Raw genomic sequence first — 21,792 nt, 5'->3', positions numbered from 1 at the left:
CCAATCTAATTCCTTCCTGCCACGCAGAGGTATGAGGCAATTCCTCTAAAGCCACGCAGCTGACTAATGACAGAGCCAGGGAGAGAGCAGAGCCCCTTATCTATTTGCCATAATGTTACGGTCCTCTGGAAAAAAACTGCCTACTCACTCTTGGTTTTTACTGCTGGAGTCTTGGGGTACGGTTTTTTCCATGACTAACCCATGCTCTTTGGTTTTCTTGTGTGGGCGTCTGGGAGCCTACGATCAAGGGTGGTGTTTTTTTGTTGTTGTTGAACAATGGAACCATGTAAGGCACCAAACAAAGAAAAGGCATTTGTCTGGTTAGCACTTAAGGGGTCAGGAAGAAGTGGTTGGAGCTCAAACTCTCCACCCTCCATGTTGACAGGCAGGTGTTCAAGGCTGAATTTCCTACCCTGGAGTCTAAATCCCCTAAATATTTATGAAAATTATGCAAATATATGCTTACCTCCCAAGAAGTGCATCTGCAGCTTTCATCAAGTTATCAAAGGGTACATCATTAAAAACCATTGTTTTTAGAGAGAGGAAAAGCTAAGCAAACCTGATTAAGGACTGGTTCCCCATTTTTGCACTCTCAATTCAGAATATACTGGAGGACTTCCTCTCCTCTAGCCACCTCCCTCTTGTGCCCCTTCCTGCTGACACGCCTTCCCCAGATGGCTTCCCGGATCTTGCCATGGAAGCCACTGGAGGCCCCAACCCTCTTTTTGCAGGAACTTTTCCCATAGGTTTCCCAAGCCTCCCTTCTCCCTCCTTCTCTGCTTACTGTTTCCAGGAGAGGGTGTGAGAGTCAGGGATTTTTGTTCATTAGAAACCTCGAATGTTATTTCAACTACATGGTGGTTAAAAGGAATGTGTGAGCTGATTTGAGAATCTAAGACAGTAGCTATAAGAAAAATGTCATCCAAATTCCAATCTAATACTTTGCAAATGAACTCTTAGAATTCCTCTAGTCCTTTAGTTTGGCAAACTCTGCGTTTGATATAGAAACTCTTGACATTTTCCAGGAACAGAATGAAAATTTATGGATGGTAATTTCAGAGTTGCCCAGATCTGTCTATAAAATTGTCTTAATTTAGTTTTTCTCCCTGAATTTTATAAGACTTAGAAAAATCTACCTCTGAACAGGAATTCATTTTAATGGGCTCCTTTCCTAGGAGAGAACATATAGAAAGCACATTCTAAATTTTTGAGTCTGTCATCTGGACATACTGAGAAAAAGCTACCACTAAGGTGGAAGCTGGAAGAATCTTCGCATTTGTTTATTCGTGTTAAAAACCCCATCACGAGTGCCTGTCATGAACCCTCAGGCCCTGTGTTAGATGCTAAGAAATGAGAAGTGGTCTCTGGTGAAGGTCGTGATCTTTTGACACAGCTCAGCAAATAACCGTTCAGCATGCCAAGGACTCGACTAGAGGCAGCCAAACAGCACTGGAATGGGTACTGTGGCTGGCCAGGGAGAGGGGTGGCAGTGAGGGTGAACTTCACAGAACACTGACGGGTATCCAAGTTGCAGCTTCAAGGTTTAACAGAAACTTGTCAGGCAAAGAAGGGGTCTAGGTATAAATGGTAGGTTTATTAATGCGTTCCTAATTTTAACCAAAGTTAACACTTACCACTCTCTTGTTTTATATTTTCAATCAGAGCTCCAAACGAGAATGGAAGCCACTAGAAGATCGTAGCTGCACAGACATACCGTGGCTGCTGCTTTTTATCCTCTTCTGCGTTGGGATGGTAAGGGAACCCCCAGATGAACAGAACCTGCCCTGAGATCCGAGGGAAGGATGGGTGTTGGTTTGAAGAGGAATTTTGTTATCTATCTACCTACCTACCTACCTACCTACCTACCTACCTACCTATTTACTTATTTAGTTTTAATTCCACCTGAATTGCTTCTATAGCTGGAGGTTGTAGAATACCACTGAAAGCACCTTATTTTTCTGCCATACAATGTAGTAGTACTATCTAGAACCTCTTGATATTCTTTTGTTGGTTTTTTTTTGTATACATGAAAAGAGATCAGAATTTAAGAAGCAGTGGGACTCACATCTCTTTGACCCTATGATTTCAGAAAGCCAGATCATTTAACATAAATCTCTGGAAATTCTGATCTTAAGGGGGGGTGCACTGACCATGGAGGTCAAGAGTCCTGAGTGTTTTTGTCCAACCTGGTCACACACACCTGATGGTTATTTTCGTGTCAGTCAGTTTTCCTCTCAGGGGCTTGGTATTCCTTTGCATAAAATGGGAGGTTTTGCTAGCTGGTATCTGCAGTGTTTCCAGTTCGGACATTCTTTAGTTCTTCCTAGAGTGGGAGGCTGGTCATTCACTGCTTCTTCCTTGTGCAGCCCACACCAGGCCCCTGCTGCCTGCTGCATCTACTGTAATGAGTGGTACCTCTCAGTTGAGATCCAGGAACCCGGTGACTTTCCTAAGGGTACGGAGGTGGCAGGAGCAGAGTCCCTGGTGCAAAGTGGTGGAAGTGTCCTCATCCCAGTTGCCATACCCACTCTGCCCTGCAGGGGTTTCTGATACAGGCTTCGGGGACTTCAGAGCCACTGCCTGTGTGCTGGGCTGGAAAAAAGATAGAAAACAGCTGGTGCAGCACTGACTGGTGTTTGCAGCTAGAAAAGAGTTGGAAGTCCTCATGTGGTCCGTGGCCCTTGTTTTGCAGATTAAAAATATCAGGTAAAGACATGGATATGACCATCCCAGGGCCATGCTGCTAGTTAATGACAGAGCTGGGGACAGAGCCCCAGTCTGTCCCCAGGCCAGTGGTCCCAGGCCAGTGCTCTTCCTGCTGCCTTGTTTCTTCTTCCTCAGAACTGTGCAGGCAGTATTGTTCTCTTCCATGTCTTTACAACTCAAACCAAAATTAGGCTGGCTCAGGCAGCCCTTCTCCATTATGCATAGTATGTTTACCCCGCCCCCTTTTCATACCTTTCATAGATGTTCCTTAGGAAATTCTTATTCTGTGTCTCTCTATAACTGTCCACCTTGCAAATGCCATTTGAGAATCACAGAACAACCCTAACTGTGGCTACTAGGCCTACTCTTAGGTACCAGGTCTGCCCCTGAACCAAGGGAAAGAAAGTAAATTTTAACTAGATATAATAAATTCAGCAAGAGAAGTGGTATTCGTTTTAAAGAAAACAGGTCAGTTTCAGCAAACCCAGGACATTTTGAAAAGTGACCACACCACTTCCTAATTCAGGACTTCTAAGATAGTGTTCAGGAGTCTACTTAGTTTAATGGAGTGGCAGCTGAAATGCAGCGTGCATGAACACGCACAGAGCATGGAAAAGGTAGTCTTTGCTAACAGAATTAGTCTGTAACCTGTCCCCACCCCGGAATTTAACTCTGGGACAAGAAGCAGCTGACCTTTCAGAGATATGTTCATAAAACCATGTAACTGCCACCCAAGATGCTTTTGATTCTCTGCCAGACTAGCTCAGGAAAGTGCAATTACTGCTGTTAACAGGCTGACTTGGGAGTAAGGAGCTGTTTGCGCACCGAAACGCTTTAATGCAGCGGTGATCAATATAATGTTGATTTCAGTGCGGTGATAATTAAGACCCACTGTGTACACTTCTTAAGTGTGGACATAGCATGGATTTGGAATGATGTTTTTAACGGATTGCCTTCACGGAGGTGAGCTAACATCAAATTTTGTCATGTGGAACCAGAGAAATCAAAGTTCTGTTGCCACCCTACAGGCACAACCGTAGTTCAAGGTTTGTCTTCTGAGTATTTACTTTTTTATTCATATATTCATGTATTTTAAAGATTTTTTTCCCTTTGATTTCATGCTGTTACTACTTTAAAGAGAAACAGTCAACAAACATTGAGCATTAACATGTGCTTGAGGCTTCCGTACACATATTTGCCTCATTAAGTCCTCCAGTTAGCCTGTGAGATAGGTTTTATCCCCAGTTTACAGACAGGGTACGGTGAGGTTAAATACTAGCCTATCTAAGAATTACCGACGGTCACGAGTGCCAAAGACTGAGCAGGAACTGGAACTTTCTGCCTGTGTTCTTTTCACATTGCAGCCTAGCAGCTGCTGCTTTGATCTTTCTCAGTCATCCTGCCGCCCGATGCTCACACCAAACCCTTATCCACCACCTCTCCTCACGGTTCTCGGAGCACTTCTTGGTAACTCTGCTCCGGCTCTGAAATATTTTAGGATCTTGTCTTCTTTCACTCATCGTCTCCATTTAATACTTTTTATACATGCGTATGCATCCTTTCATAAGTATTTGTACTCCCTTTTATTTCTCCCCTTCGAGGTTTTTCCATGCTTGAATCGTCTAGAACTTAGGGTATTTTTCCAAGTAAATTGTTCTCAGCCTGCTTTAGAGCTATCACTTTCCACATAAACTTTCACCAGTTTTTTTGAAATTATTGGGCACATGCTTAATCTGCTCTAAAAAAAATTACGTGTACCATTGTACTTCTAAATTTTTATTTTTCACTAAAGTTGTAAACGGGTTCTCAACTTTACCTGCACATTAGAATCAGCTGGGAGCTTTTAAAAAACACTGGTTTCTGGGCTCCACCTGAGTGAGTCTGACGTAATCTCTGATTCTCTGCTCCGCCAAGGTTGAGACCCACTGTTGTAGGCACTGGTAGACCACGGAGGAGTTTTGAGCAAGAAATGATAAGATTTAGGTTGAGAAAGACAGCCCTGGTAGTCAGGAGCCATTGTAACGGAGGCAGAGATTCCCAGTGGTCCACTGTGGGGGGCTGAGGCAGGAGACCCCATCAGAGGTGAAAGCCTGAAATAAGAAGAGGAGGAGAGATTTTAAAAAGTAGGATTTGGCCCTCACCAGTGTGGTTCAGTGAGTTGGGCATCACTCTCTGGACCAAAAGGTCACCAGCTTGATCCCCAGTCAGGACATGTGCCTGGGTTGCGGGCCAGGTCTCTGGTTGGGGATGTGTGATTGTTTATCTTGCATGTTGATGTTTCTCTCCCTCTCTTCCCCTCTCTCTAAAAATAAATAAATAAATCTTTTAAAAAAGGTTAAAAAGTAGGATTTGGTGTCATCAATGTTGCAGGCAAGTGAGAGATTGATTAAGGGTGACTAAGAGGTTCTTGTGTTAGAAGTTCAGGGTAGAGTTTTCAGTTCAAACCCTACATCACCTCCTCATAGGTTCTAAACTGTGGCTTCTGTGCACATGAAGGAACAAGAATGGATGGTAATACGGTATTACCGTATTTTGCCTTGTATAATGCACACCCATGTTTTGGGCCCAAACATCCAGGAAAAAAAATTTTAGTCCAATTTAAAAAATTTTTTAATCCAATTATTTATTTATTTATATTTAGAGACAAGACTGATTATCATATTCCACAGTATTATTTTGCATACAGATATCATTATTGCTTTCTAGATTTACACTTTTAACGCATAGGCATAAGTAAAAGAATTAAAAACATTTATATAGATACAGAATTAATACTACCCATGTATAATGCACATCCGATTTTTCCCTCAAAAATTTGGGCAAAAAGGTGTGCACTATACATGGCAAAATATGGAACTTTATTAGTAGCCGAGCAGATACCGGATTATATCCTTAGTGCTCTGTTGTCAAATGACTTGTGGAATAAATCTTGGGCTAGAGGTCCTTTCTCCATCTCGGGTGGTCTGACCTCATTCGGTCTCAGGGAGAAGACTATATGAGAATAGGAGAGAAGAGGGGTCTACCTGGACCAAATCAGCCCAGATCAACTTATTATAACAAGGCAGGAATATTTAGGAGTGTCTGCAATGGAAAATGAAAGCTACAAAAACCCTCTGCAACTTATCCTTGATAATGCTGCTTACTACCTACTGGGTACTCTGCTCTGCACTTGACACAAACATGTATTTAATTTTCAAAACTGCTCAATGAAGTAGACATTATCACCATGCTCATTTTACAGATAAGGGAACAGAACTATCAAGATATGTTATAACTTGTCTGTGGCAACATTGAGCCCAAGAGAGAAGAGGAAGGTGAGGCTTTAAGAGATCATCTCTTTTTGTTACCTGGAACTGGGAATGAAAGAAAAAGTTCAGAACATGGGCCTATACTATATAGCACACAGCTCAGCTACCAGTAAAATGCAGTCTAATGGATATTTTAGACTCTGAGCAAATAGTTGAGCATTAGCATTTCCTCTAGTAGAGAGTTAGGAAGCTAGGGTGGTGGCCAGAGTGTGGAGAGAGAACTGAAACATCTTCTCACTCTGTACCTTACATGTGTGGTCTGGTAAATAGCTACACTTACAAAGGAGACGGGGTGTACATGGGAAAGGCAAATGGTTGGGCAAAACGAGGGATTGAGAGGGTGACTTTGACACCTAAAATGTATGGGTAAGGGTAAGCAGTCGGAAATGCAGAGCTGAAATTTGGGAGAATGGTCTGGACTTGGACTGGATTTAGGAGGCCTCATTGCATAGTTTTTCCCTTCACACTGCTTTCAAGGACCTTTTTTAGTCTGTAGCATGAGTCAAGTTCCTGGAGCACAGTGTTTCTACCTCATTAACTGTTCTTGGCGGCAGCACAGAGTGAGAGATTCAAAGAGTCACTGCAGTATTTTGTCACTTGTGTGATGGTCTGTGCTTTGCCGGGATTGTAGACTAGGCAGGAAGCAGCACACCACGAACTACTTTAAGGTTACCTGATCCAAATGACTGCCGACTTTCTGCTAAATCTTCTTTTTTTTTTTCCTTTTAAAAAAACTGTGGTAAAATCTACATAACATAAAATTTACTATTTTAACTATTTTTAAGTGTACAGTTCAGTTAAATCTATTTTGCTTTTAGTCTAGTTAATTTTTTCCTCAATCACTGTAGTGGCCCAAATGGGTTTACACTTACTTCTCTCTTTAAGTATACACTGGAAAAACTTAATCTGTACTACTTTTGTTTAGAATCATAAAATTGTGGAAGCAACAAATGCTTTTGACATTAATCTAGTTCAATCCTTGTTACAGGGGAGGAAACCGAGGCACAGGATCATAAGGGGTATTTGCAGCAGAGCTGGGTTCAGTTCCTAGTATTTCTTTGTTTGTTTTAGTTGCTTGAGCTGCTCATGAAACTGACTCTCCCCGATTCCACTCCCTCACACCACATTATTTTCTTCTGAGACATTGCAGTTCTTCTAGGGTGGACTTGATGTGTTATAACTCTTTTGTGCCTTGTCTGACGTCTTGCACTTGTATGTGCTTATCAAGGGCTTATTGGGTGGATATTTCCTAGCCTTCCAATCACTATTGTCTTCCACTCTCCTCTTTCTTACAGTAATGCATCCTATCTAACTTTAAAGAAATCTAGAAATGTACCAGCTTGGCAGAAATTTTAAATTAGCTTTTTTAGTTCGCTTGCATAAACCATAACTCTGCATCAGGTGTTCTAATTCTACGCTGTCTGCTGGGCCCGATAGTTCCTTGTCTGCTGTTCCTTGTCTCAGGGTACTCAGCAGGAGCAAGCCAACTGTTGCTACAAGGTCTGACAAACTGGTTATTCAGGGACTGATTGTAAGCATTGATTGAGATAAGAGAGGTATAGGGTTGAAGGAGGTAGGCACTATTTGAGAAAAAAATAGAATCTGGATATAAGGTCATTACATCCTGGGAAAGGGCTACAAGCGTAACTCTTTTCCCTCATCTTTTTATTTTGAAACATTTTGCTGTTTGTACTCCCTCTCCCCACCTTCATGTTTCTGTTGGCCTTTTTTTCCCCCAAAACTAAACTAAGGCTTTTGTACAGTAAAGGCTCCAGGTGTGAAATTCAACAAGCTTGTGAAATAAAACATGTCTTCTTTTTTGACTAATAATGAATGAAACTGAGCAAAGGCTCTTAAGTTGAACTAAACCTTGGGATGTGAAGGGAAAATGAACACAGTTCATTCTTTAGCAAATTGTCTTTCTCCCACTTAGCAGTAGGTGTTCAGTAGTCGCCAGATTTTGCCTACGATGCACCATCCCTGAATACCTTCATCTGATTTGAGTCACCTCCTGTTTATGACTAGATTTGTCTGTTTCTCTTCTCTGTCTTAAAATAGCCATTGTGAAAGCACTTTAGTAAATCAGTCACTTTAAGATTTTAGCCATGCTTCTCTCTCTTACTAATAGGCTTACTTTTCCCTCTAGTGATTGCTCCCTGTTATAGGAATATGAAAGCTTTCTTCATCTCCCTTATCATTTGCTTTATTGATGTGATTTCCTTCTGTTGAATGCCAGTCCCCACCCCACCTTCTGTGGAGCCATTGAGTGTGTTCTGTAAAGTTTCCCACCCTATTTTGATGTCATGTACCCCATTTTTTCTCATCTGAAACTATAGTGCTTTCTGCACTTGGATTTCAGGACTTTTTTAAAAAAGAGATTGTATTTTTAATTACCGTATATTTGGCCTACTTCCCCATTGTCAATGCTTGTACCGTGTGGGAAGTCCCTGGGAGAACAGGCGTGGTTTCTTTCTAGCTTATTGTCATATTCTCCTCTCTCCATTCTCCCCGAAGCTTCTTACCCTCTCTATTCTGATGCTTTGGAAGCTGCCAAGAAGTTTACGTGGCCACTGTGAGAATATGTCAGCATCCCATTTTACTGTATGTCTGTGACATTTATCTATGCTCCACCTGCATCCCAGAGGGATGTGGGGTGACTTATGATTAAAACAACAACACCACCTAAACCACATGTCCAACAATACTATTAAAAATAGTCAGAAAAGAAATTATTTAAAGGAACCTGGAATAAAAAAGTACTTATCAAGCATAAGAAGAAAATTTCTATGAAACGTGAAAGAAGAACATAACCTTTTTAATTATGCAAGGACTTTGCTGTTTTAGATTAGAAGTGAAAGAAGATTGTAATTGTGATCTAAATGTTTTTATGTAGAAACAAAATTACTGACAATATTTCTCACTTTAATCCCCCCAGGAATTTTTGTTCTGAAGTCAAGAAAGGGTTTGGGGTTAGTCCCCAATTACCGCTGTCAAGCTCTTTAGTCTGATTTATTCAAATGCACCACTGACGGCTACCATATATTGATTACCTGCCATGGGCCAGACCAGCCAGGGGCTCGATATGCATCATCACATTCAGTTCTCATCGTTAGACTGTGAAATAGATGCTACACTAGTCCTGCCCTTATTCACAGGAGACATCTTCCAGGATGCTCCAGTGGATGCCTGAGACCATGGCTAGTACCAAACCCTACAGGTACTATGTGTTCTTTTATACCTACGTGACTTCACTTAAAGGAAGTACTTGATAGTTTCTCTCTATCATATCCGAGTTGCCAGCATCACTACTCTTGCACTTTGGGACCCTTATTAAATAAAATAAGGGTGACTTGAGCACAATCACTGTGATACCGTGGCAGCTGATCTGATAACCAAGAGACCTACTAAGCGATGGATGGGCAGGTAGCTTATACGGCATGGATGCCCTGGACCAAGGGATGATTCACGTCCCAGATGGGGTAGAGCATGGAGTGAGATTCATCATGCTTCTCAAAACAGCATGCAATTTAAAACACATGAATTGTTTAGATATTTTCAGGCCATGGTTGACTGTGGGTGACCAAAACCTCAGATAAGACACTTCAGTGGTCTGTGTTAGGTATGAGGAGAAAACAGTCTAAGTAGATAGCAGGGTCAGAGTCACACAGGCAGGAAGTGGCAGAGTGAGGGCTTGAATCCAGGGCTTTCCAGATTCCCTTCCTATTACCAATGATGTTGCTTGTTAAAGAGCCATATTGGAAAGGTTAGTCATCAGACCTCCTGTTAGTTACCTCCACTTACAGGTTTTGCTCACTTGTAGGGTTTTCTATTTTGATGTTCAAGAATATGCTTAAAATGATGTGTTGACTTGCATAGGTGTATGTACGTGGGGGGGTTACATCTTATTCTCATGTCTTAGTGTTGTCTCGAAGTTCTGAGATGGGGCTGACTGCTCTGCAGTCTCCTTGGAGACGTCTGGGGCGGGGGAGAGAGGAGAGCAACAGGGTGAGGATGCACGAGTGAGTGCTGACCACCTGTGCCTACTTTAGCACTCGCAGCCGTGGTTTGGAGGCAGAAGGGTACTATCATTTATTGAGATACACACTTTGCATGTACTATCTCATGTAGTTCACACAGCAGCCTTTGTGGTAAATGGTTTTAGACCCAATTTATAGCTGGGTAAACCAAGGCACAGAGAATTAAGCAAGTGTGTCCAAGTTAACACAAGGAGAAAATTGAGTCGTCGTGTTCCATTGATCAATACAGGTTTATCTGGCCACAGAGCCCATGGACTTTCCCTCACAGTATGTTCTCATTTTGAACAACAATAATAGCTAATATTTATTGAGGTCTTACTTTGGGGAATCTTACCACTTTACTGGATTATTTCATTTAATCCTTACAGACGCCCCATGAGCTACCATTATCTCCATCTTACAGGTCAGTAAACTGAGGCACAGGGAATTAAAGTAACTTGGCAAGGATCAGAGAGCAAGATAGTAGCAAATCAGGAATAGTATCTGCGGAATCTGCTTTCTTACAAAGTGTAATTTCAAGAAGTTTCTACTAGCTAGAGGTGTACTCTATTCTTCCCCCCTCACTGTCCTTACTTGAATTATAGAAATAGGTTATTTTGGAAAAAAAAAGGAGTTTGTTTGCCTTTTTAGGAAAGCATGTTTAAGAGGGGTATACTTTCTCTGAGGAATGACGTAGGAGTGTTGTTCTTACCACCGTAGGCCTGAGATCTACCAGGGCCAGTGGGTGCTCTCATGATACTTGGCCATCCTGGGTCAACAGTGTAATCTCTGCCTTCATTAGCCACTTTAGTAAAGGTGACAAGAACTCAAGCTTAGAAGGACCAAGTTGCAGGAATAGTTCTTAACCCCCATCTCTCCTCTGACTTCAATCGGTTTATCCGTAGTGACTCACCTTACCCCCTGTCCTCAGTTTCACTAGCCTGCAGCTGAGTATGGGCTTCTGCTGCTTTGTTTTGGTCGGCATGCACCGTATCTTGCTATGCGTAATGTGCACTTTTTTACCCAAGTTTTTGAGGGAAAGATAAGGGTGCTCATTATACGTGGGTAGTACCTCAAATACCTTGGATCGGTTCTTGTGTTTTATAATCATTTGTTATATACAATTTCTTGTACCACGAGATATTCAAAAATAAATGCTAAGATTTCTTTATAATACAAAAAACAAGTATCTAAATATAAATAAATAAATAATTGAATTAAACAATGAAACAAAAGATTTTTTTCCCCCTGAAAGTTTAGGCCAAAAGCGTGGGTATACATTGTACACAGGGACGCATTACACACAGTAAAATATGGTACTTGACCTAGCAAGCGTGATGTGGTTCTGAAGCATCTACCACTTGCCTTTGGCACTGTGGGGAAGCATGCTCCCGTGAGATAGAGTGACCTGTGTGGCACACAGACCCAGTGCCTCACTGTCCTCGACTGTCCAATATTAAGAGCATGGTAGCACTTCATGGCGTCATTCTTTGGCTTGTATACAGCTTTATTGCAGGAAGCAAACAGAAGTGTTGTGTACACTGAACTGTTCATTCAAAACCCACATACCTATTATTCTTTGAATTTTTTCTTTCATGCATTGTTATTGTTCATTTAATAGAACTCCTTCAACCAAATAAAACTTTAAAAAAAAATGAAGGGTGGTGGGTTTGATTCTATGCTCCGATCTTTACTAGCTTCTGTGGCCTTGGAAAACTTATGTAACCTCCCTGGGCCTCAGTGGCCACATCACAAGGATTAGCTGTAATGTATGGTAAGTGCCCAGTACAGAGCCTGGCACGGAGCAGATGTTCCCTACAGAGAAGCTGCTGTTATTCGTAAAAATGCAGAGACGATCTTATGATGTAACAGCTTAGAGACTTTTTTTTTGTTATGGTAGTAAATAGTGTTTCCCTGGGGACTTCTTTGGGCTGCCAATGTGAAAACCCAGGATAACAGAGGAATAGTGTTTGCAAGAAGGAAAGATAGCTCTTTGTTTCCTTCGACAGACAAAGAAGCTCATTATCGTATCAAGTGGTGACTGTTGCTATTGAAATGGTTTATTTGTATGTTTTTTTTTCTGTTTTTTTCCCTAGGGATTTATTTGTGGCTTTTCAGTAGCAACAGGTGCAGCAGCGAGACTAGTGTCAGGATACGACAGCTATGGAAATATCTGTGGGCAGAAAAATGCAAAGTTGGAATCAATACCAAACAGTGGCATGGACCACACCCATCGGAAGTGAGTAGAATGACGGACACCATGGACACTTTGAAGTGGGGGGAGAAAGTTCTGCTGTTCGAACTGTTTGTTATAAGGTTATCTTATTGAATATTATTTTTATATAACTCCTGGGCTTTTTTGCTTTCAAACTGTCCACTTGAATCATTGCTGACCTATAAACTCTCCAGGAAACAAAAGTAGCTGCCATGTTAAAACCTCGAGGTTTTAATGAGTTAAAGGTGAGATTTGAGAGGGTTGCTCTCGTCCTTTGTTTTCCCATTAGCTTTTAGGTTGTACACTAAGTTTTAACCCAGAAAAATAACATTTCTCTTCCTATGATTATATTTGATGGGAGACAGAGGGATGATAATGGATTTTGAAACATTAAAGCTATAATGAAACATTTTATAATGCATAATTTATAAGTACACATCAATCCACTTTTATAAAAGATGCATTTGCTTTTCAGGCGTCAAAATTTGTTTTGGGTTCTCAAGGTTCATCTTTTGGATTTCTTGAAATTTCTGACTTAATTGCCTTTTTTTCTTCAGCAGAGCTATTCGTTTTTAATGTCTCTGGGGAACATATATTTTCTCAGTGATGTTTTATGTATGATCAGTATATTTGTTTAAACTGCCTGTTTATGCCCCCATCAACCTTTATTACACAAGTCTAACAAAGACAGGACTTCAGAATTAACCACACTAATTTTAAGGTGACAAACTAACCAGTTCAATTAATGAATTTTGTAGGAAAGGCAAAGTAGATTTTTTCAAACATTTTTTATGGCTGTATTTCTATTTTGAAGCATCTCCCAGGATGTCATAACTATATTTGTTATTAGATAAATCCGTTGCTTAAATCTGAGCCCCTACTGGAAAGTATTAGATTAATTTGGTAATTTCACAAATGTAAAGATATCCAAATAGTTAATCACATCTCAGAGAAACTCCTCCATGGAACAAAGGAATGACAAAATTCAAATAAATACAAATTTAAGTAATAATAATGAGCATGTGTGTAGCACACTGTCGTCACCCGCCCTGTCCGGTGGGGGTGGTAGAAGCTTGGAGATACTGAAATGACTTTTCTAAAAGCCTGGTGGGCAGTGGAACAGCCGGTGCAGACCACGAGCTTTTCTCTTGTTTGTACCTGCATCCCCCGACGGAAGTGAGAACGGGACTCTTACAGAGTAATGGGAAGGGTTGTTTCATTTTTCCTTTGTGATTGCCTCATGCAGTTGACACAGATTTTAGGCCTTGTACGATATTATTTCTTGTAGCAAGACAACCCATATATTGTTGGCTTTTCTTTTTTATTTTGAAATAATTTTAGACTCATACAGAAGTTGCACAAAAAAGCGCAGCGTTCCACGTATCTTTTTTTGTATCTAGCGTCTATGCTGTCGGACATTGTTTAATCTTTAATGCTGTTGACATGCTCTGAATGTAAAGGGTTACCGCTTAGATGACTGAGGAGACAGGAGGAGACGGGCTCTGCTCTCTCAGCCGACCACTCACTGAGGTCGTAATTATTTTTAAGGCTCCCTTTATAACTTGCTGAAGACTCCAAGCATATTCTCACCATAGGGTTTGTGTAAATGTCACCCTTCACATGTGACTTGATGGGGGGTTCATTTGGTTAATTTTTAATTTCAAATCTTTGGGTTATTCTATGTGCATTTTGACCTCTGGCAGAGTCTGCTATGATTATTTTTTAAAAAGGTGGTTACTTTTTCTTGAACACTGAACATAGTCAAGAGCCATTCATGGATAGCTTAGCTGTAGGGAAATACTGTATTTGGCCATGTGTAACGCATACCTATGTGTTTGGACCAAACTTTCAGGGAAAAAACCTTTCATTTTAATTTTTAAATTCAATTATTTATTTACTTATATTTAGAAACCAAGCCAATTATCATATTCCAGGGTATTACTTTGTATACAGGTAGCATTATTGGTTTCTAGAGTTATACTTGTAATGCATAAGCATACATTAAAGAGTTAAAAACATTTATAGAGGTATGGAATTACTACTGCCCATGTATCATATGCATCCTTATTTTTCCCTTAAAAATTTGGACAAAAGAGTGTGCATTATACATGGCAAAATACGGTAGTTTCCGAAGTACAGAGATGCCCTGACTCATGTATAGATATCTAAAATTCATTTTTTATCTCTACTTGCCCCTTCCCTGCTTATGAGCATTTTGGTGCTGACCCATCTAAGTATTTCTATTCTAAATGGTAATTTTAATAACACGAAAGGTACATTTTGAACGTATTTTTCTCAGGTAAGTGTATTTGGATTTGAGAAGAGGCAGAAAATCTTTATTACCTTTACTCCATCCTCATCTTTTTCAGTGCATTGGTTTTCTCCTTTTTCACTCATTTATTTCCTCATATGTCTTTAGCTTTATTATGAAAACCAGTCCCTTCCATAGCTATAGAATTTTTTACACCTGTTTTGTCTGCTATAACCTCAACTTGACCTTGATCATGTTTTCCTATCCCTCATCCTCAGCTCTAGTACCTAATACTTAACTAGGATCTCCATTCATATTTTTAAATAAGTTAATAAATGGATCTTCTAAAATCTTAAATACAATTAACTCTTTCTTGCTATCATGAATGTTTTTCTCTATCAAAAAAAAATTCTCCCATTGTTCACATGACTACCTTCTATTCATCCTTCAGTTCTCAGTAGAAATGTTACTTCCAAAAAAGGTCGTTTTTGATCACACCAGTTAAATCAAGTATTTAAAAATACTCTTACAAGGGGTCCTGTGATATGTGTAGTTATACATTTATTTTGTGATTATTTGTTAAATGTTTGTCTCTTCTAATCTCCACAAGAACACAGGTGAGATCTGTCTTGTTCACTTCTGTATCCTCGGTATCTAGAACATAGTTGGCGTTCAATTCAATGTTTATTGAATGGGGAGATAAATTTATTTTCTTTTTAGAGTATGTTCTAAGAAGTGAATTACTGAGTTTGAGGATCTGAATATTTTAAGATTTAAAAAAATATATTTTATTTATTTATTTTCAGAGAGAGGGGAAGGGAGAGAGAAAGAGAGGGAGAGAAATATCAATGTGTGGTTGCCTCTCATGTGTCCCCCACTGGGAACTGGCCTGCAACCCAGGCATGTGCCCTGACTGGGAATTGAACCGCGATTACATGGTTCGCAGGCCCGCGCTCAATCCACTGAGCTACGCCAGCCAGGCCTTATTTTAAGATTTTTAATGGATATTATCGAATGGCTTTCCATGAAGGCTATTCTGTTAACATTCCTACCAACTGCATCTGGGATTGCTTTATTTTTTACTAGTAATACTACTCTTTAATTTTTACTAATTTGCTCAACTAAAATGCTGTGTTTTATAGTTTTAATTTGTGTGTCTTTGATTATTTATGAGAGTGAACCTTTCTGCCCTCACGTGTTTGTTGGCCTCTCAGGAAGCTTTTATGCTAGCCAGTGTATTCTTGTCTTACCTCTAATCTTCTCTGTCCTTTATACTGTGATAAGATTAAGTTCTTTAAAAAAGTTTATTGTCTTTTCCCTGCCCAAGGAGCCTTTCTTTTAGTATAGTTGCCTACAGTATCAAAACTTAGCCCACTCAATGCCTGCCATTCCAGGCTTCCCACGATCCAGACCCATTGCCCCTATTCCGCCTTCTCTCCCTGATCCTCAGTGTAGTCGTGTTGATATTCAGCTGGTTCTTCCTCTGTGTTATTTCCTCTTCCTCTCTGCCAGTGAATTCCTGAAAGGCTTTTAAGGTGGGTCTCGTAACTAAATTCTTTATGAAATATTTCAAAATTAACTTGATCTTGTAGCGATCTTTCCTTTATTATCAGAACATTCATTCCTATTTCACACGTGTTTTTCTGTTGTTTCTAAGTTCTTCTCTAATTATATTCTGTGTTTTTACCTGTATTAATTATTAGTAGCTAGGTAACAATATTACCATAAACTTGATGGCTTAAAATGAGATGCAGCCCTGGCTAGGTAGCTCAGTTAATTAGAGTGTTGTCCTGATATGCCAAGGTTGTGGATTTGACCCCTGGGCAGGGTACATACAAGAATCCACCAGTGAATGCATGACTAAATGGAACAAATGGATCTCTCTCAAATCAATCAATAAATTAAAAAGTAAACAAAAAACAAGATGCAGACACATTTACTATTTCACAATTTCTATGAGTCAGGAATCTGGACGTGGCTTAATTGCATCTCCTACTGCAGAGTCTCTCCCTGGCTGTAGTCAGGGTATTACTCAGGACTGGGCTCTACTGGGAAAGTTCCCCTCCAAGCTCATGTAGTTGTTGGCAGCACACAGTCCTTGAGGACGGTTGGACCGAGAGCCGCAGTGCTTGACTGGCTGTCAGCTGGAGGATGACCATTTTCTTACCATTTTAATTTTAAGGTGCTCCTTTTCTCCAAATGGTATTTTTGACCTGGTAATGTATTTATGATAGTAATCAAGATATATGGGAAAATGTCATATACTATATTTTTTTTGAAAAAAAGGAAGGCCCCATTTTCATAGATTATGTTCCCAAAGTTGATTTTTAAGTTGGTTGTTTGAGATGTATAAAACTTTTCTGCATAGAAACAATACTTCAAATAAGGTTCTAAGGCTGGCTGTGTTTAGAATAGCTCATTTTTCTTAGAACATAGAGTGCCAGAGATGAAAGGGACCTTTAAGACGACCTAGTGTGTAGCCTCCTTAAAACATCCTCTCGAATATTTGTGAGTGCCAGCTAAGGCCCGGAGAAGAAAATGACTTGTCTCATTTGCAACTAAGCTATGGTGATTGGTGGTAATGGTACTATAGGCCATGACTATAGGCTATACATATATGGCTTACAGCCAGTGTTTTTGGTTCTGAGGAATGGGGCAGTAATAATATATTTGGAACTATGATTGACAATTCCAAAAACATCTCTTTGGCCACATTCTAGATCACCTACAATTTTCCAAACCATAATCTAGCCTTAAAGCGTATGTGTCAATTTTTAGACAGATGATGAAGATGATGATAATTATAGTAATTGTCCCCAGAGAGGAAGCCCCCACCCCGTCTTTCACATCAATTTTGATAAAGTGGGATTGCTTCTAGTTCTAAGATACTTGAATTAGTAGATAGGGGACTCTGCTAGGGCAAAGCATCCAGGTCTGTTGGTTCCCGGGGAGATGATGATGGGAGGATACTCCAAAATTTTTCCCCATCATATCTTACTTATCAATATTGATTTTTCCATAAAGGTTTTAAAAGTATCTCTGTACAAGTCTAACTCTCTTTATCTTTTTGTCTTTTTTCTTTCTAAGGAATCCAGTTAATGTCCCAATCACTGATAAAGGCCCCCTAAGGCGCCTCTGAGAGTTCAGATAATCAGTGGTAAGGGGATGTTCAGGCAGTGCAGGTCCGAGGAGGTTGATGGCATGCAGCTCCTTATCTATAGGGGGCATTTTATTTGAGACCTTTTTCAGTTTCCTTCATAACCTCCAGCAGAGTATCTAGTGAAAATCGTAGTGTGAGTTTCACCGCTTTTCTTTAACTGTCTCCTTCCCCAGAAATCCACAGCCTAGAATGTGTGTGATGGAAGGACCTGTAAGGTCCCTGAGCCCCTTCATTTTACGAGGGAAGAAACCGGGGTGTAGGGAGCCGGGGTGACGCGATGAGGACCGTGCTGTCAAAACTAGCCCCGCCCTCTCCAGCCTCCTCTGGTGCTCTTTGCATTAGTGCTGCACTGTTGCTGATAATCTGCACAGAGATTTCTCTCCCACCTGCTGTCACCACTGGGGTCTCGCCCTCCCAGCATTTAAAGATGAAAGGAACTTTGGGGAGAACATGCAGAGAAGAAGGGGCAGGTGATATAAATTAATGAAGTTATAACTACAGAAACTTAGAAAGGAACCAATGCCCTTAGGTATGTGATCTATGAAGGCTTTGAATAATTGGAAGGCAATCTTTGTTTCTTTTTCTGCCAGATAAAGAATATGAATTGTAATGATGACATGCATTATTCTCATTTCATATTGGGCTATTTTCTACTGTTTATGTATTTTAAACATTTATTCGAAAACATGTAGCTTAAACCAAGAATGTTACCTCTAGTAAATGATTGATCGTTTAATAGATAATAATAGCCTTATTTAAAAAAAAACCTATTTTTAAATGTTTTTAAAAAAATTTATTTGTTAATTATAGTTTGCACTCAGTATTATTTTATATTAGTTTCAGGTGTACAGCATAGTGGTTAGGTAATCAAATGCATTACAGAGAGTTCCCCTCCATATTTCCAGTACCCACTTGGCATCATACATCATTATTACAGTATAATTGGCTCTAATCCCAGTGCTGACCTGTACATCCCCATGACTGTTCTGTAACTGCCCATCTGTACTTTTTTATCCTTTCATCTTTTTACCCAAGCCCACTAACCAGCCTCCTCTCTGGCAACCATCAGTTCATTCTCTGTGTTTGAGTTTGTTTGAATTTTTTTGCTTGTTTTTGTTCATTAGATTCCACATGTAACTGAAATGATATGGTATTTGACTTTCTCTGACTACTTATTTCACTTAGCATAATACCCTCTAGGTCCATCCATGCAATTGCAACAGGTAAGGTTTTGTTTGTTCTTTTTATGGCTAAGTAATATTCCATTGCATATATGTGCCACTGCTTTTTTATTCATGCACCTCCTGATGGGCATTTGGGTTGCTTCTCTACCTTGGCTACTGTAAATAATACTGCAGTGAACATAGGGGTGCACATATCCTTTCAAACTGTGTTTTGGGAAACTCTAGTTTTATCATCTCTCCATGAATATGGAATGGGATGTAGTGGCACCGGTTACTTACTTTCTCTAAGGCTCCGAGCTCTATAGGTTTAGTGCCTGGTGCAGTCTACCCCAGGATTGCTAGTTAGTTTATTAACTTTTATTAAGGCTTGTTTAGGGGGTTGTAGTGATATTATAGCAACAAGGAGAATCCGTTCACTATTTAAACTACTGATGAGAAGATTGCCAAGTTTTCTGGGCCTACACCATACAGTATAACCATCTCATTTAGGAAGAACATTTTTCTTTAGTTAAAACACACCTCTTTTGAAAACCTTTTAAAGAATTATCAAATCTTGTTGACTCCTCCTACCTGTCCCTGTTTGAAAAAGAAAAAGAACTAGAGAAGTACAGTTTGGTAAAATATTTGTTTTGAGAATTCTTCTCCTAAGTAGTATAGTTTTTTGTGTTTACATCACTAAGACTTAATTTCCTTTCCTCCTGAAGACAAATCAAATCACTCTTTACTGAATGACTCTTTCACCATTCCTGGAAGTTCTGCTTATTTATTTATTTATTCATGCATTTATTTAGTCCTCAGCAAAACATTTATTGAAAATCTGTGTGCAAGAGACCTGTATTAGGCAAAATAAAATAAGATACAACCTAAATGGCTGAGAAAAGAGGCTCGGTTGAAATCATTCACTTGCTCACTCATTCTTGAATTATTCTCCTTGGCCATCTTCTTTGGGTGGGGCACTGGCAATTATGCAGTTGAGCAACATGTGCATACACTTTTATTTTATGAAAATTACAATCAATGGAGAGAATAGAACTTAATAAGATCATCTTGCAATCACAGCGTTATTACAGCCGTCAGAGGTGTTACGAAGGAAGAGGTGTAAAGGCCTGAGAGGCACTAATAGGAAAACCTGGCCCAGTTTGGGGAACCATGAAGCAGTAAAAATCACAGTGTAGAATTATGTCCATTGACATGGAATATCTGCCTAACATTAATAGAAAATAGGTATAAAAGCAGTACATATTGTGTGATTTTTTTTATTTACACATAGAAGTATACGTGTGCATAGAAAAGTGTAGGGTGACAAGAAAATGTTAACAGTGTGGTCAACTGTTGAATTATGGGTAGTTTTTAATTTTCTTTTATACGCATTTCTTTTTTTAAGTTTTCTACAATTAATAAATATTACTTGGATAATGAAAAAATTTTAAAAGAAAAAAAGGCATTCTCAGTGTTCTTGAAAGGATTGCATTCCAGCGAGGAAGACAAAATGCACAGATAAAACTACGACAGTGCAGTGTTGGACATCCTATGAAAGGGTTGCGTATTGAAAGCCAGGTGCCTCTGGTTTCCTGGGTTCCTAACAGCAGTCTGGTGGGGAGAGGAAAATAAGGCAATTTGGTGGTAGCATCGCCATCACTAGGGTTAGCATCTACTGTTGCTGTAACAAATCGCCACAAAGTGGTTTAAAACAACACAGTTTTATAAATCAGAAATCTGTGCATGACATGGCTCATGAGGTCGGTTCCCTCCTCCAAATTTCACAGGGCTGAAACTGAAGTGTCCTTAGGACTGCCTTCCTTACCAGAGGCTCTGGGGATGAGTCTTCTTCCACACTTCCTCAGGCTGTTGGCAGAATTCAGTTCTCGTGTGGCTGTAGGATTGAGGCCCCTTTTCCATGCTATCAGTTAGGGCTTCTCAGCTGCTAGAGGCAGCCTGTATATTGTCACTATATTCCGTGTGTTATGGCCCTTATCCTTCTGTCACAGTAGGTCAAAGCCTGTTCATGCCTCACAGTCTCTGACCTCCTCTTCTTCACAGTAGTGTCTTGGTTCTAGATTGTCCATGTGGGTTGAAGAATCTCTCAGGCAATGGACAGAGTCCATTCACGGACAGAGTCATTTTAAGTAGGGCTTTAAAGCCCCATGTAGGTAGGGGGGTGGTTCAGGGAAGAGCTTGCATTCTAGCAGAGGGAAATCAAATAAAATAGGTCTCTGGAAGGAGGGCTCACGTAGAGATGATGGAGTGGGACCTGGCGAATGAATGGTCCTGTGGGTTCTGCAGCCGTGGCTCCCAGAGCCCATCTCCAGTGGCGATGGGATTCAGATTAGAATGCCAAGCTCAGTTCTTGTTGGCCGAGGAACCACATGGGCTGGGTCTTCAGACTGGAGTTCTGTCGGCCAGGCTAAAGCCGAGTGAAAACTGGCAAAAACGGAAGGAGCGTCTGAGTCTGTCTTGTGGAATTGAAGCAGCTTAGGAGTGGTAGCACATTTATCCACTGTGCTAATGCTTGAATTTTACTGAGTGTTTGGGGTATTCAGAGCAGCCCAGTAGATCACTTGCTCATTCCCACGCTCAGGGATGAGTCTGAACAAATGGAGATACTCTAAGCCTTTGACTGTTTTGGCTTTACTTTGAGGGAAACACTCTCCCCTATCCCTCCTGTCAAAAAATTCTGATTCCAACATTAACCCACCTCTCCTTGTTTGGCTCAACATGGAAGATAGCAGCCTGGGTATGTGGACCCATTTTCTCACAAATTTATAAACATTTGGAAATAGTAACATTTATGATGTTCTAAGTGGAAACTTCTTATATTACTATGCAACTTTTCTTAAACTTTTATTTTTCTCTCTGGCAAATGTTAGAATTTGTAAGAACGATAGGTAAATTTTCAGAAGGTGAATTTATGGAGTCATCTTTAGAAAAAAAGTTTTTTTTCTATTTGTAACC

General features: G+C 40.1%; 1 protein-coding gene across 3 annotated transcripts in view; it reads left to right on the top strand.

Moving 5' to 3' along the window:
• The window catches only part of SLC44A1 (solute carrier family 44 member 1), a 171,325-nt gene that overhangs the window by 43,386 nt on the left and 106,147 nt on the right, over window positions 1-21,792 (top strand). For all 3 annotated transcript variants that reach the window (XM_037152845.2, XM_037152844.2, XM_037152843.2), the window contains exons 2-3: window positions 1,663-1,752; window positions 12,127-12,269. In XM_037152845.2, coding sequence (XP_037008740.2) covers window positions 1,663-1,752; window positions 12,127-12,269 — 233 coding nt within the window. The remainder of the gene's footprint in view (window positions 1-1,662; window positions 1,753-12,126; window positions 12,270-21,792) is intronic.

This window comes from Artibeus jamaicensis, unplaced genomic scaffold (genome assembly GCF_021234435.1).
Source record: "Artibeus jamaicensis isolate MK-2021 breed Jamaican fruit bat unplaced genomic scaffold, CSHL_Jam_final scaffold_1964, whole genome shotgun sequence".
Classification (NCBI taxonomy): domain Eukaryota; kingdom Metazoa; phylum Chordata; class Mammalia; order Chiroptera; family Phyllostomidae; genus Artibeus; species Artibeus jamaicensis.
This window is presented reverse-complemented; position numbering and strand designations above follow the sequence as displayed.